General features: G+C 41.3%; 1 protein-coding gene across 4 annotated transcripts in view; it reads right to left on the reverse strand.

Moving 5' to 3' along the window:
• The window catches only part of agap1 (ArfGAP with GTPase domain, ankyrin repeat and PH domain 1), a 683,413-nt gene that overhangs the window by 166,646 nt on the left and 500,838 nt on the right, over positions 1-15,929 (reverse strand). For all 4 annotated transcript variants that reach the window (XM_063051721.1, XM_063051720.1, XM_063051719.1 and 1 more), the window contains exon 13: positions 2,370-2,531. In XM_063051721.1, the coding sequence (XP_062907791.1) occupies positions 2,370-2,531 (162 nt within the window). The remainder of the gene's footprint in view (positions 1-2,369; positions 2,532-15,929) is intronic.

Raw genomic sequence — 15,929 nt, forward strand, 5'->3', positions numbered from 1 at the left:
GGGCACTTTAGATTTTAACTTTTAAATAATGACTGAATAACTACACTCAATGAAACCTCTCCACTGAAAGAAATGCTAATGGAGGTTTCAAATATCTGGAACCAATAGCGAACTCTAAAAGCCTGTGAGTTAACAATTGATTAGCTGATCTGAGCATGTGTGAAATGGAAATGCAAAAAAAAACATGATTTCTTATCAATTTAATATTTTGGGTTATGCCTGCTGATTTAATCTCCTACACTGGTAATTGCAATTTTTATGGTTTAAAGAAAGAGACGATAATTTTTCATTTGTGTCTCTTCTAAAGCCTGGACTCTTCAGATTACTTACTTGCAGGTCACGTCCATTTGATCTGCTCCACAGAACAAATGTGAATTGTAAGTCAGCATCTACCATTTCAGGAACCGCCTTGTCACTGAGCCCCAAAAAGGTGGCACAGGAAGAACCCTTTACTAGTTTTTAAAGGGCCAGAAAGCCAGCATTTAAAAAGTGCCGCAGGACTTATAAATAACTATTTGCCCATCTCTGCTCAACTGGGAAACGGGCTAGACATTGCAAATCTCTCATCACAAATAACAACTTTTGCATTTTCGAAAACACTGATACTTTGATGTGGTATGGTGACAGATAATAGGCCACAAAACTAAAATTGAAAGGTATCACACTAGAAATACATTGTGTTCTTTTCCGTAGAACAGTAAAAGCTTTGAGCGAGCTTTTTATGCATGCAATATACACGAACAAGGAAGAATAATTTTGCTCTAATACACCTACATTATGTGGCAACTTCGACTGATATTCTTAAGGCTTTTAAATCAATTGTTCCCTATAGTTGAAAATCAACATTTAAAAGTACCAAAATAACATTTTGATGTGCTCCAGAACCATTCAGTTCTCCAAACAGCATTGTTGTGATGCATAACACTGAATCATCTCATCATATACCTGTAGATAAAACTTACAACATGTTGTCAATCAATGTACCAGGAAAATGTCAGGCCAATGGGTTGCATGACCAATTCCACACTTCATTTGTACTTTTATCAATGTTCGGGATGCAGCACTGGGACATAGCCTTTGAGGATGACTCAGAGCCAAGAAGCAAAAGTTAACTTGGGTCCTCTGCAAATTAAGAGCCATTTTAAAGACAAGCTATGTATGCGGGTCTTTCCAAAAATCTTATCCCAAATCCACCGGTTCCTCAGCTGCAAATCTGCGGTGAGTCAAGACTGAGGAAAGATTCAACATTCTGAATACGTCTTTCGTTTCTGTTTCTGTCTTTTTCATTTCATTTTATTCCCATTAGGGCATGCAGCATGGTCAGTATCTAATGCAACATTCATAGTGCCCTCAAGAAGGAGCAGTTTTCTAAACCTACTATTGTCCTTGAGATGAAGGCGCTGATACAGTGCTACTGGGTAGGGTATTCCTACTATGATGAAAAGTGTGGTGGCTTATTTCAACATCAGAATGGTGTATGATTTTGATTTGCAGAGGCAGTGCTGAATTACTAAGACAGGCTTGCTCTGGATGGTGAGCTTGGCAAAGTGATCGGCAGCAGTTTGGAGCATAGGGATTTTCTCAGCAGAAATCACACCACCCAGCTTGAGACTATGTGGATAAAGAAGGGTCAACTTTTAAGGATCATGCAATGCGACGATCTACGGTAAGCTCTTCCTGTACATTGATGGAAATGCTGTTGCTAATTATACTATTTCTGATTAACAGAAATGGAGGACTCATAATTGTCCAGAAAACAAGCACAGTTATTGAGAGTGGGGAAAAAAATCAATCGGCTTTTAGTTTATGATCTCTCTGTGATGGAATACCTAGCCTGTAGTTAGATGAGGTGATGGCTTCTAACTCTGAATTGCTGGTGCATTGTTTCACAAGAACAACAAACACAGTGCAAATGGTGAAGTCAGTGCCTACATGAAGAAGAGAGAGGATTGTGGTTTCCCTGCCAGTCAAGATGATTAACAATTGATCTACTCTGGTACCTTGTCAAGTGAGTCACCTGTTCTCCCAAAGGAAAAGCAGATACCTGCACTCATACACAAAAATAAAAGGATGTTTTCAGGAACATACCATGGGTTGAGTATTTGAAACTGCAACCTACCAACCTTCTCCAACAGACAACACTGGCAATACCAGTGATCACTAAATTGAACCAATTCTACACAGCAGTACACAAGCAAGCTCACATAACTGCTGCATTACACTGCAATATATTTGGGAAAAAATATCAAATTTAAGCACAGGCACATACAAGCAGTAAACTAAGCACTGGACACTTTGCCTTCTTTAAATCAATGAGTTCTAGAACATCTCACTTAATGCCAGTAGGGAATATTAACACAGTGAACTACCTTCTGCTGTGCCCGTGATGCCATCCGCTTTGAAGTTACTGGTGCTCTTCTTCCTGCGATGTTTTTTCCTGTTGGCATGGGGCGAAGGTGGAGGCTCCAGCTTGGGACTGGTGGTGCTTGATATACTGGGGCTTGAACACACAGAGTCTCCCAGGCCAGTATCTTCAACAGAAAACACGAGAAATTAAGTTTTCCTTGATCAGTTCCAGCACTTCAATAATATATCCAAACTTCATCATTTGAAATTGGAATACAAGATTTGGGCACCACAAGGAGACAACTCTTACACAAATGGGGAAAATAAAGAATTGGTTTCTCTCAAGGTCCCAGGAATCGATAAAGATTGGGATTTAATATGACCAACTCATCTTAGATGTATTCCAAAATATCATATCAAGTGTATCCATTGGTACCTATGCTTTAGCCATTGATTACCCTTCAATCATGTGCGACCCATCTTCCTCACCTACTTTAAAACGAAGTGCAAACTTCAGTTTGAAGCATCCTATTTGACTAAGCAGGCAAAACTAATTCTAGATAAAATTTTCAGCGGACAATTAGTACACAAGGAAATGCACAATTTATCAGCTAAATTGGAAGGAATATCATATCTTCACAACCTTGGCATTCTGCGATTTCCTTTCCAATCTCTACTTCCCTCCCTCAAAATTCAAAGTAAATTTATTATCAAAGTACATATATGTTACTATATACAACCCTGAGATTCATTTTCTTGAAGGCACACTCAATAAATCCAAAGAATAATAACTATAATACAATCAGTGAAGAACTGCACCAACTTCGACCATTCAAGCAGTGTGCAAAAGACAACAAACTCTGGCTCTTTCACATGCACTAGTGCAATGCAGTGGGAAGAACTTATTATCTGAGACAGTATTTAAATCAGTGTTATCAAGTAGGCATTTGCCATATGTTCTGTACAATTCCCCTAGTTTGCAATAATTTCTTTTCCAACACCATTAACATTATAGTAATCATTTAGACTAGTTATGATTCAAAATCATATGAATCACTAATCAATACAAAAACAATGAAGTAAGCCCAATGCAAGTCAGTAGAAATAGGAGTTCTATGCCTTAAACATTCATGTAAAAATACTTTAAGAAACAGGTTGTAACACTGTTTCTGCAGAAAAAGGCGGCGGGGTTAGTCCCTAATCTTGACATCGTACAGGTTATTTGGAGATGCAAACTCTATGCAAGGAATGTCCCCAGGTTGCACTCTCAAAGAAGGAGGGTAGTAAAAAGATCAGGAAATTCTTGTTGGGAGTAGGTTTCTGAGTGGGGAGCTGGTTGGCTTCAGAGAAGATGGAAAGGAGGAATCAAAAACAAGAGAAAGCAACATGATTCACATTATTTTACATCATAACATTTGTAGTGGCTTAAGATAAAATAACTCCGTTGCCATGCATTAACATACCCTGGAACAGATTCAGTTGTTCATTATCTTCAATTGGAAGCCATGTTCAGAGAGAACAGGTAGAGATGGAAATGAAATGTCTTAGAAAGTTTAATGCAATATTATAGTCCTAGTTCTAATATTATAATTCTATTGTCAACCATATTTCCTTACAGCAAGTTTCCAGTTAGCATGGAAAGAATGGTGAGTTTAGATTCATAGGACACTTCTGATGTGCCCTCACAGGCATTGAAATGCTATTATCTTTATACTGCTACTGGTAAAATAACCTATCTGAATTGCATTCCCCTTACATTATGCACATTTCCCCTCTTTCACTTTTAACACAGGTCACTCAGCACATCCGATCCACGTTCATTATTACAGAAGCATTTTCATATCCCCATTCCTCCACTTCCTTCACTATAGCAGTCAATTTTTCACTACAATTAACCTACCAGCCTATTTTTTTTGGAGGATTTGGGAGGGAGCTAGAGCAACTCACAGAAGCCCGCAGGGTCACAATAGAGAATGTGTCAACTCTGCACAGACATCACCAAAAATCAGGACCGAATCCGCAGCCATGAGGAGACAGCATCAACTACAATATCGCTGTGATGTCCCCATTAACAGTCGAGCAATGTCTTTTCAACTGGGGTACAATTCCATGTTAAGGACAGGAATGGGCAATATTCTGATACGCATTTTCTGATTACAAGATATCAATTTTAAAATATTAACTCCCTTTGCACTCCTTTGCTTCTACTTTGGGTTGTCTAACCTGACCATTTTCTCTTTTGCTATCCTACCACTCATTCCTGTGTACTGATTCATGGTCAATTGGAGTCATTCCCTTTTCTCTCTTTCAGTACTGACAATTGACACAGAAAATGCATCCTTGTTCACTGGATTCCCAGGCTGTGTGTGCATTGAAACATATACATTACTTGGAACTAAAGTGAAAGATTATTTTTTAAAAATTGTGACAAGATGACAGTGACTTGCTATTAATTCAGATGAAGTTTCCTCTAAGTATTTTGCTACATTTCACAGTGAAAGATTACAATTTGAAAAGAGTCATACAGCGTGGAAACAGGACCTTCTGAGCCTGAGCTGACCATCAACTACTCATTTACCTACATCACATTTTATTCTCCCTAATAATGATGATTCATAAGCATTTATGAAGGGTTCATAAGGGTTTATTCCATGATTTATGGAATCCACTCAGTTATACACTTGACGGTCATGATTTTTACACACAATTTAAAGCACAGACTTATTCAGTTGTTTTGCTAATACACTACAGTATATTATGAGTAGAATAAGCCACCAGAAAAATGAGGACACCAAGTACAGTGAGCGTCCTGTTATTCTCCGTTAACAGAGATCACATAGAAAAACTGTTTCCATCTGGAAACAGTTGAACAATTGCATTCCTGATTGTTTTGTTGATCATTATAGTACATTTAAGCCCCAGTGGCAGTGCAGTTAAATTGCTCCCAATAGAACCCACAAAAAATCCACACATTTAATATTTTGATGCCTCCCCTCCAATTGAAAACACATATTTACTATAGTCCTGTATGACTACCACTCTATGTAACATATGAATGGAGAAATTCCACCCTGAGGGGCTATGGTATACTCCTCATAGACCATTGCTAAGCTCAGGGCTTGGTTTTACAGCTGGATAATGTGTTGGCACAGAGGCTTGAAGTACATCCCAGGAGTTGTCAAGTATTAGCTCCAAGATGTTATCTTTCCATGCAAGATTACTTTTATTACACATTACAGTGATGTACAGCAGGAAAATGGACTGCATTGGTAGAGCTACACAGAACAGATTCACTCATTTAAAAAAACATAACCTGCTTCTATTTGTGAGTGGTATGTTGACCTTACTGTACTTGCTCATGGCTCATGGCTCATGGCTAAGCATTTTCCTCAGGGACCGAAGTCTTTGGGACCATATCCCAATTCAGAGACATTATCTAGGAAGTGCAGTCCTTTCAAATTGGGGTTATACCCATCTTCTAAGGAGGCAAGGAAAAATTGCAAGGATATCTTGGCCAACATTTACCCCTCAATAACAAAGCAACCACATAATGTGCTGTAGTTAGTATTGCAAAATACAAAGCAAATCAGGTTGTTTATTTACGTACATATTATCTACTTCATTTTCTGTATTATAACAGCATTTAATATTCACAGTCCTAATTGAGGGGCGACCTTTTAGAACAAAGGTAAGGAGGAATTTTTTTTTTAGTCAGAGAGTAGTGAATCTGTGGAATGTTCTGCACAAACTGCGGCGGAGGCCAAGTCCGTGGGTATATTTAAGACGCAAGTTGTTCGTTTCCTAATAGGTCAGAGAATCAAAAGATACAGCGAGAAAACAGGTGTATGGCGTTGAGTGGGATCCAGGATCAACCATGATGGAATGGCGGAGCAGACTCGATGGGCTAAATGGCCTAATTCTGCACCTATGTCTTATGGTTCTATACTGTACTAAACCGTTGGCAGATGAACTGAAGTCACATCCAGAAACCCCACATAGTGGAAATCCAATGACCTCGGGCAGGAATCGCCTCACTATTGGGGGAAAGTGGACTGGGGTTGAGCGGTGATTTTTCTCTTCATTTTGAAAAGCCTGTATCCTCTCAGACGTGGGAAGTAACCACTTTAGTGACATGTTAAGCAGACCCCACCAGAGAAAAATTGAAAAGAGGAAGAAATTGTTAAGAGAGTAAATTGCTTAAGTTGCAGTTAACAATTTTATTTTAGGAATCAGAATCAGGTTTAATATTACAAGCCTATGTTGTGAAATTTGTTAACTTAGCAGCAGCAGTTCAATGCAATACATAATATAGAAGAGAAAAATAAATAAATCAATTATAGTATACGTATATTGAATAGATTAAAAAACGTGCAAAAACCAGAAATATTGTATATTAAAAAAAGTGAGGTAGTGTCCAAGGATTCAATGTCCATTTAGGAATCGGATGGCAGAGGGGAAGCTGTTTCTGAATCGCTGAGTGTGTGCCTTCAGGCTTCAGTACCTCCTACTTGATGGTAACAGAGAGAAAAGGGCATGCCCTGGGTGCTGGAGGTCATTAATAATGAACACTGCCTTTCTGAGACACTGCTCCCTGAAGATGTCCTGGGTGCTTTGTAGGCTAGTACCCAAGATGGAACCAACTAAATTTACAACCCTCTGCAGCTTCTTTCAGTCCTGTGCAGTAGCCCCCCCAACCCCACCATACCGGACAGTGATGCAGCCTGTCAGAATGCTCTCCACAGTACATCTATATAACTTTTTGAGTGTATTTGTTGACATATCAAATCTCTTCAAACTCCTAATAAGGTACAGTCGCTGTCTTGCCTTCTTTATAACTGCATCGATATGTTGGGACCAGGTTAGATCCTCAAAGATCCTGACACTCAGGAACTTGAAACTGCTCACTCTCTCCACTTCTGATCCCTCTATGAGGGTTGGTTTGTGTTCCCTCATCTTACCCTTCCTGAAGTCCACAATCAGCTCTTTGGTCTTACTGATGTTGAGTGCAAGGTTGTTGCTGTGATGAGATAGGAAGTCTTCTCACTACTCTACCTTGCTTGTCAGTGGCACCTGCCTGATAGACAATCCTGTGGTGTAACTAAAGATGAAAACACACCAGTAGCATTGCTCTGCTGGCAGAGTGGCAGGAATAATGCAGATGCTGATCATTAGACTTTGTATGACCAATCTTTCTTTGGCTTCCGCTCTTCCCTATCCCTGTAACTCTCGATCCCCCCGCAGAGGGAAAATTTGCCCATCTCTGATCTGGATCAATTAAATTGGAAGGATTAGCAGTTTCAGCTCCCTGGGGTAGAGAATAGCAATGAGTCAAACTACTGAGGGAAGTTCCCCTCCTACCTCAATCTTATGTGATTGAACTTGTCCCAATACCATGGATCTTCTGTTCTACACGCTTTCCAGGAGGAAGCATTCTCACAGCACACACCCTGTCCAATCCTTTCAGAACCTGGTGAGGTTTCTTTCTTCCAAACTCATTTAGTATCACTTATGACTGTGAGGTGGCCCAATTCGCCAACTAACCTATGGGGGAGGTCCGTGGGCAGACAATAACAAAGCTTCCTTTTGGGCCAACTAGGTCACCTTTTACCGTGAGCTCTTAATGGACAGTCCCCAAAATCACTCCATGTGGTTCCCAGCTTTACAGGGGAACAACTTTGTTTCCGACCTATGGAAATGATGAAAGAAAGAAAGATTTATGGAGCAACCTGCAGCACTTCAACTTCTTGTCAAATGACCACCCTTTTGCTTTCTAACAGGTGGAGCTCCATCAATTTAACGTTGTAGCATTGGAAAAGGCAGTAAAGACAGCCTCATTCTGAGACTGTAAATTAGTGTCTCCTCTGCCTCCCTCTAAAGCAACGATCTAACTTGGATTGAATTTAAAATAGGCACCTGCCTTGTATCAATCAAAGTGTGAAAAGGTTGATTGCTACAAGTTATCTAAAAAAAGGGGTAGAAATTAGATGACTACACCATCATTTTTGCTGCTAAACCAGCTTTGACAGAAACATTAAAACTCACAGCTTTCATTTCTGAGAGGAGGTCCATTTGCGACCCTTTCAAATATTCAGCATTACATATTCGTTCTTCCCAATCGGGCATTGCTGTACAGAAAAAAAATATAATAATCTGCAATAGCCGCATTTCGACACTTGAAGTACGAGTTGGGAAAGTGGTTTCACTTTTCACTCTGAAAGCTGACAAGCATGACTAGAGGGTGAATAAAATAACATTCAGTTCACATAAATATCAAGCAGCCTGCCCAAGACTGATGGGACCAGAATGTGTTCTCAGCCATCATTCCCCAGACAGGCCCAAGGACACCCATAACTTATTTTACAATCATTTAGTTTCAGCTGAACTGGAAAAGTGACAACTTATCTCTGCTGACAAGATGCCATCTCAGACCTTACAATTAACTGTACACGATTAACGGTTCTCTTTGTCATTATCTTCTATCATGATCAACTGTGTGTGCAGCCCTCCATGCCAGGAGGCCATTAGGACAATGCAAGTACCCAAATATGTAGTTATAAAGCTGGCTGAAGCAGCAAGCGCCACTCCTGAGCACCTTCACACAAAATAGACTGTAACAATAAAAAAAATTACTGAATGGGAAGCAGGTGGTGCAGTGAAGTAGCAAATGGGCATTGCTACCTTTGAGGTGTTGCGGGGATCGAAGCTTCAGCTAGCTTTGAAGACTAGCTTTGTGTAAAATCTGCTGGAGCAGCTTCAACCAAATTCCTATTGGCTCTAGGCCAAAAGACTAATCTACTCCAGCCTCAGCTGTAATGACACAAAGGCCTCGAGTTTCTGCCACTGGTGATCACCCTCGGAGAGAGAAATTAGAACTCTGAGAATAAAGATCACACTGGCTGTTCTTTTGAGAGTTGGGGCAGAGGTGAGGGAGATTTGAATTGAAATGATTTTGAACTTACGGGAAATTTTTAACAAACAAAACTACCGTAAACAAGTCGGCAATAAGATCGGCAAATAAAAGTAAATTGACCCAAATCATGGAATGAAGAGTTCAACAACCCCAACTCAAGAAATAATTTATACCAGCTTCCGTAGCACTTATTTGCTTAACCCCTGCTTTGGTAAGAAAGGTGAAAAGATATCAATGATCATAAGATACATTGGAAAAGTTTGGTGTTCTAGGCACTGAATCATACTGATTTTCCAGAAGTGAAATTAGACCAGGACAGGCTCATCTTTGGTAGATTGTACTCTGAAGACAATTTGACAAACAGCATTCTCAGATCTGATCCTAAGAGTTATCTGTGCAGAATTATTCATAGCATCACCCCAACGCAGTCACCAAACTTGAAGCTTTTTACTAGCCTAATCATGGTCACCTACCGGCATTCAACTATTAAAAAAATGCCTCATTTGTGAAGAGGTTTTAGAAATGCAACAGACTACTTTGGGAAATTATGGAGTTCCTGGCAGGGAAATGTCTTCCTTACATTGCAGGCACAAAAGCTACTGTGGTGGGAAAAGGACAATCGATGTTTCCGGTCTTCAATCTAGTACAGCTGAAGGGTTTTGACCCAGAACATCGACTGTTCATTTCTCTCCACAGCTGCTGCCTGACCTGCTGAGTTCCTCCAGCATCATGTTTTGCGCTCCAGATCTGAGTGCCTGCAGTCACTTGGGTCTCGACAACAATCGCCGTATTTTCTAAGTATTATACGTGTCGTAGGAAGTCTCAGAGAACCATGTCAAGGCAATGGCGCTTGGTAGTAGAGTTGCTGTTCCAATGATCCAGGATCGGTGCTGATCTCTGGAGCTGTACGTATAGAATTCATGAGAGCATCTATTTCCTCTGGGTACACTTGCTTCCAAGTATATCCCATAAACACACAGGTTGTTAGCTTAATTGTCAAGTGCATCACAACCTGGTATGGAAGTTGTCCTGTCCAAGACAGGAAGAAGCTGCAGAAGATCGCGAACACAGCCCAGCACACCACACAAACCAATCTTCCATCCTTGGACTCACTTTACACAGCACGCTGTGGGAGCAGTGCTGCCAGGATAATCAAGGACATGACCCACCCAGCCAACACACTTTTCGTCCCTCTTCCCTCCGGGAGAAGGCTCAGGAGCTTGAAGACTCGTACGGCCAGATTTGGGAACAACTTCTTTCCAACTGTGATAAGACTGCTGAATGGATGCTGACCCGGATCTGGGCCGTACCCTCCAAATATCCAGACCTGCCTCTCGGTTTTTTTGCACTACCTTACTTTCACTTTTCTATTTTCTATTTATGATTTATAATTTAAATTTTTAATATTTACTATCGATTTGTACTCCAGGGAGCACGAAGCGCAGAATCAAATATCGCTGTGATGATTGTACGTTCCTAGTATCAATTGTTTGGCGACAATAAAGTATAAAGTGTAAGTGTGTAGATGGGTGGCAGAATCTGGGTGGAGCTAAGTAAATAAGTGAAGGTAGAATTAATGTAAATAACCTCCTGAGGGTCAGCTCAAACTTGGTGAGCTGCTGGGCCTGCTTGCATGCTGTATCCCTCTGTAACTTTATGATGGACATACTTCTTTCTACTTAAGCGCCTGACAACAACATTACTCTGCACAAGTTACAAAGTGTTCCATACAAAGTTTGACATTCAATGTTCAAAGGTATGATAAAATTTGTTTCAGTGTCTGAGGAGAGGGAAGAAAGGGCTCAATTTTTTTTGCCACTTTCTCTCATATTTGTCTTTTGAAGGAACTCTGTGACTGACCCTGTCAACACAAGTTGGGGGTAGAATTATTGATGATAGCTCTTAATTTAGACAACCATCTGTCAAAACAAATAAATGTTCTGTGTGGGATGTCTTTAAAGAAAGATGCAGAAGTCAAGGTTGTATTCTAGCTCTACTCTAGCAGTGCTAAGTTGTAAGTGTGGAAACTTGGTTCTTTGCATTCATTTTATTTTGCATGTTATTAAAATATCAACATTGCAATTTGCAAAATATACTATTTTATTTTATGGTGCAAAACCTGTAGCCATTGTTGTCTGAGAGAAAATAATTCCTATGAGGTGCTGATTTCAACAAAAAGATTAAGCCTCTCCTAATATAGGTGTGTCATCTACTTGCTGTTCATCACCACTCCTGATGCAGGGGGTCCATACGGGGAATGTGCTGTTAATGCGCTGTTAACGCAAGGTAATGTTTCACTTGGTACCAATGAGCTCTATTCTGCTCTCCTAGTTGGGTTAGGATGGGGCACATAGTATAAGGGGATAAAATTATACATTTCCATAATTTGTATTACCGGCCTAACTCCAAAGGCAGATTCAACATCTTCCATCTTTGTATAATCACATTACCGTTATTTTCTGCTACTTTATTTACAAAGCTGACAATGGTCAGTGGGAATATCCCACATATGTGAACACAACAACCAGATAGATAGATATACTTTATTGATCCCGAGGGAAAATGGGTTTCGTTACAGCCGCACCAACCAAGAATAGAGCATAAACATAGCAATACAAAAACCACAAACAATCAAACAACAAAATGCCAACTATGCCAGATGGAAAATAAGTCCAGGACCAGTCTATTGGCTCAGGGTGTCTGACCCTCCATGGGAGGAGCTGCAAGTTTGATGGCCACAGGCAGGAACGACCTCCCGTGCCGCCCAGTGTTGTATCTCGGTGGAATGTAGCCGAGTCCAACAGTAAAAAGTTCAATATCCGGTCTACAAACACGTTCCTCGATCGTAATGTGACCCGGATTGCACCATCTGTTGTTAACCAGAACAGTAAGCACCCAACTCCTTTACACTTACCGCTCTCAGTGCACTTCCGGTCAGCCGGAACGGTCTGGAAGCCGTCCATGGAGAAGTTTTGATCGGGTATCGGGTAACCACACTTTACATTTAAATAGCATCTTTAATGTAGCAGAAAGATTTGGTTTGAAAGAACAAATTGACACCAAGCAACTGAAGGAATATGATGTCAAAGGATCAAAGATTTGGTTTCAGAGATGAGCATTGAGGAGGAAAGTGGATTAAGAAGGCATAGAGGTCATGGAAAGATCTTTTTTATGGGGCTTTGCTAAATAAAGGCACAGGCATTAGATTTATGAGAATTTCATACATTCTGTATCGAAGGAATACAAGTGCTGTAGAAGGCTAATGGCTGCAGCCGGCTACAGAGATAGGTAGAACTGAGATGAGGGAGAAGCTAGTGTGGATCAGCATTGGATAATGGGACTTCAGTAGAAAAAGACCTCAAGATTATGAAGCATAACAAAGGATGTCAATCTAGTTGGGCATTAGAGTAAGAAGATAATAAAGGCATGATGCATGATATCTGAAAGATATGGGTCAAGTGAAGGCTGAATCTGCCAATACTATTTTTAGTTTAGATTATGAGAACACTCAGTCCTCTTTTATTGTCATTTAGAAATGCATACATGCATTAAGAAATGATGCAATGTTTCTCTGGCGTGATATCACAGAAAACAGACCAAAGACTAACACTGACAAAACCACATAATTATAACATACAGTTACAGCAGTGCAAAACAATACCATAATTTGATGAAGAACAGTCCACAGGCACAGTAAAAAAAAAACAGTCCCCGATAGCAGGCGGCAAAAGGGAGAAACTCCCTGCCATAAACCTCCAGGCACTGTCAACTTGCCGATACCTTGGAAGCAGCCGACCACAGCCAACCCTGAGTCCATCTGTCTGAAAACTCCAAGCTTCCCAGCAGCCTCTCCAATACAGATCCCGAGCACCATCCTCTGCGGAGCGCCTTCGACCTCTCCCCGGCCGCTGAAACACGCAAAGCTCCAGAGATTCCGGTTACCACACAGTAGCAGCGGTAGCAAAGCAGACGTTTCAGAAGTTTTCCAGATGTTCCGCTGTGTACTCACATCTGTCTCCATCAAATCAGGATTGTGCACAGTCCCCTACTTGACAGATAACAGATATTCATCACCGGAGAGGCCGCGCCGCCGTCGTGCCGCCATCTTCTCCCCTCCTGGGTCAAGGCTGAGTCTGCCAATACTATTAAAATTGCAGCTTAAGAAATAGCATGGATGCCTGTGAAATCAACCTTATTACACCAAACTTGTGAAATTCTGGTGCAGTTTCAGACAGAGAGATTGAGTTCCCAGAACAGAAGTAGACAGAAGGTATCTTCAGTCTTCCTAACATTTAACCAGCAGAAATTAATTCCGGACAAAGAAGCTGACATAAAGAGACCAAACTCATGGCTGTCACCATAAAAGTGGAAACCAACACTTTTGTTTTAGGTGATGCTATCAAAGAGTGGAAGAAAAATCGGAGAGAATTAAGGATGGATAATTGTGCAATATTTGATATAACAAAAGAATCATCCAAAGGGAAGTCATTATTAATAATTCACTGGCCACGATCCATGACAGCCATCCTGTCTAATGACAACCAAAGGGAAACTGGAGGAGCTTGGTTTGTAAAAAGGCTGGATATATACATTGAGAAAAAGGAGTGACCAATACCTCTGTTGCAATCACCCAGGGAGTCACCAGTGATATTGATCAAAGACAGAAGGGCAAAAGCCTCTTGAGAGGATGCTGATATGAAGCTCCATGTGAGATGGACATACGTTCAGGAGGATACAAAGCTTTCCAGGGCTTTGGAGACAAAAGGGAGAATGGAAATGGGAAGGTGATTTGCAAGGATAGAGAAATGAAAGTTGAGTAGAGAGAGGAAGGTTTTATAGATGCACCGTAGAAAGCATTCTTCTGGGGTGCATCACAACCTGGTATGGAAATCGTCCTGCCCAAGACCGGAAGAAGCTGCAGAAGACTGTGAACACAGCCCAGCACATCACACAAACCAATCTTCCATCCTTGGACTCACTTTACACCACACGCTGTCGGAGCAGTGCTGCCAGGATAATCAAGGACACGACCCACCCAGCCAACACACTTTTCATCCCTCTTCCCTCCAGGAGAAGGCTCAGGAGCTTGAAGACTCGTACGGCCAGATTTGGGAACAGCTTCTTTCCAACTGTGATAAGACTGCTGAATGGATCCTGACCTGGATCTGGGCCGGACCCTCCAAATATCCGGACCTGCCTCTCGTTTTTTTTGCACTACCTTACTTTCCCTTTTCTATTTTCTATTTATGATTTATAATTTAAATTTTTAATATTTACTATCGATTTGTACTCCAGGGATCATGAAGAGCAGAACCAAATATCGCTGTGATGACTGTACGCTCCAGTATCAATTGTTTGGCGACAATAAAGTATAAAGTAAAGTAAAGTGAATTGCTTAGACAAGATGGAATTAGTAGACCACCTAATTCACCACAACTTCTGCCATCTCCAACGGGATCCCACCACCAAAGTACATCGTTCCCTGTCCTCCCTCCCCCACTTTCTGCAGGGATCATACACTACGCGACTCCCTTGTCCATTCGTCCCTCCCCACAGATCTTCCTCCAGGCACTTATCCTTGCAAGCAGAACAAGAGCTACACCTGCCCCTATACCTCCTCCCTCACTACCATTCACAGCCCCAAACAGACTTTCCACCTGTGAGGCTGTTGGGTTATCTACTGCATCTGGTGCTCCTAGTGTGGCCTCCATCCACCAGAAAAAGCGGAATCTCCCAGTGGCCACCCATTTTAATTCCACTTCCCATTCCGACATGCCAGTCCATGGCTTCCTCCACTGTCACCGATGAGGCCACATTCAGGTTGGAGGAGCAACACCTTATATTCCATCTGGGCAGCCTCCAACCTGATTGCTTGAGCAAAGATTTCTCAGACTTCACCACCCCCCTCCCCACTAGTGTTCCTCCTCCCCCTTTTTCTTTACTCCATGGCCTTTTGCCTTCTCCTATTAGATTCCCCATTCTCCAGCTCTGTATCTCTTTCACCAATCAGCTTCCCAGCTCTCTTCTTCATACCACTCCTCCCGGTTTCACCTGTCACCTGGTGTTTCTTCCTCCACTCCTCCCACCTTCTTACATTGATTACTCATCTTTTTTCCCAGTTCTGCCAAAGGGTCTTGACCTGAAATATCAACTGCACTCTTTTCCATAGATGCTGCCTGGCCTGCTGAGTTCCTCCAGCATTTTGTGTGTGTTGAGTGAATAACTAAATCAGTTCCATTCTATATCTATCAAAGTCATCCGGTTTAGGAGGTCAGGTTCAAGTGAATCCCGTGATGACTATAAAAGAAAGCAGAATACTCAAGGTGCAGATGGTATGAGATGGATCTGGCAGGTAAGGTTAAGAAAAATTCCTAGAAGTTCGATAGATATATTCAGAGTAAAAGGGTGAGGAGTGAGAGAGTCTGTCCCCTTGGAGATCAACAAGGCCACCAGGAGACGGATAGGATTTTTAACAAATATTTAAGAGATAAGGGAAAGAAATGGAGGTTTTAGAGGACATTTATATTACCAGGAAGGTGGTATTTGCCGCCTTACAGAACATTAAGGTGGATAAATCCCCAGAACTTCACTGAGTGCATCCTTGAACTTTGTGGGAGGCTAGGGAGGATATTGGGAGGATATTGTGGAAAACTTGTGGAGATACTTGCTTCCT

The sequence above is a fragment of the Mobula hypostoma genome, chromosome 6 (assembly GCF_963921235.1).
Source record: "Mobula hypostoma chromosome 6, sMobHyp1.1, whole genome shotgun sequence".
NCBI classification, from domain to species: Eukaryota; Metazoa; Chordata; class Chondrichthyes; order Myliobatiformes; family Myliobatidae; genus Mobula; species Mobula hypostoma.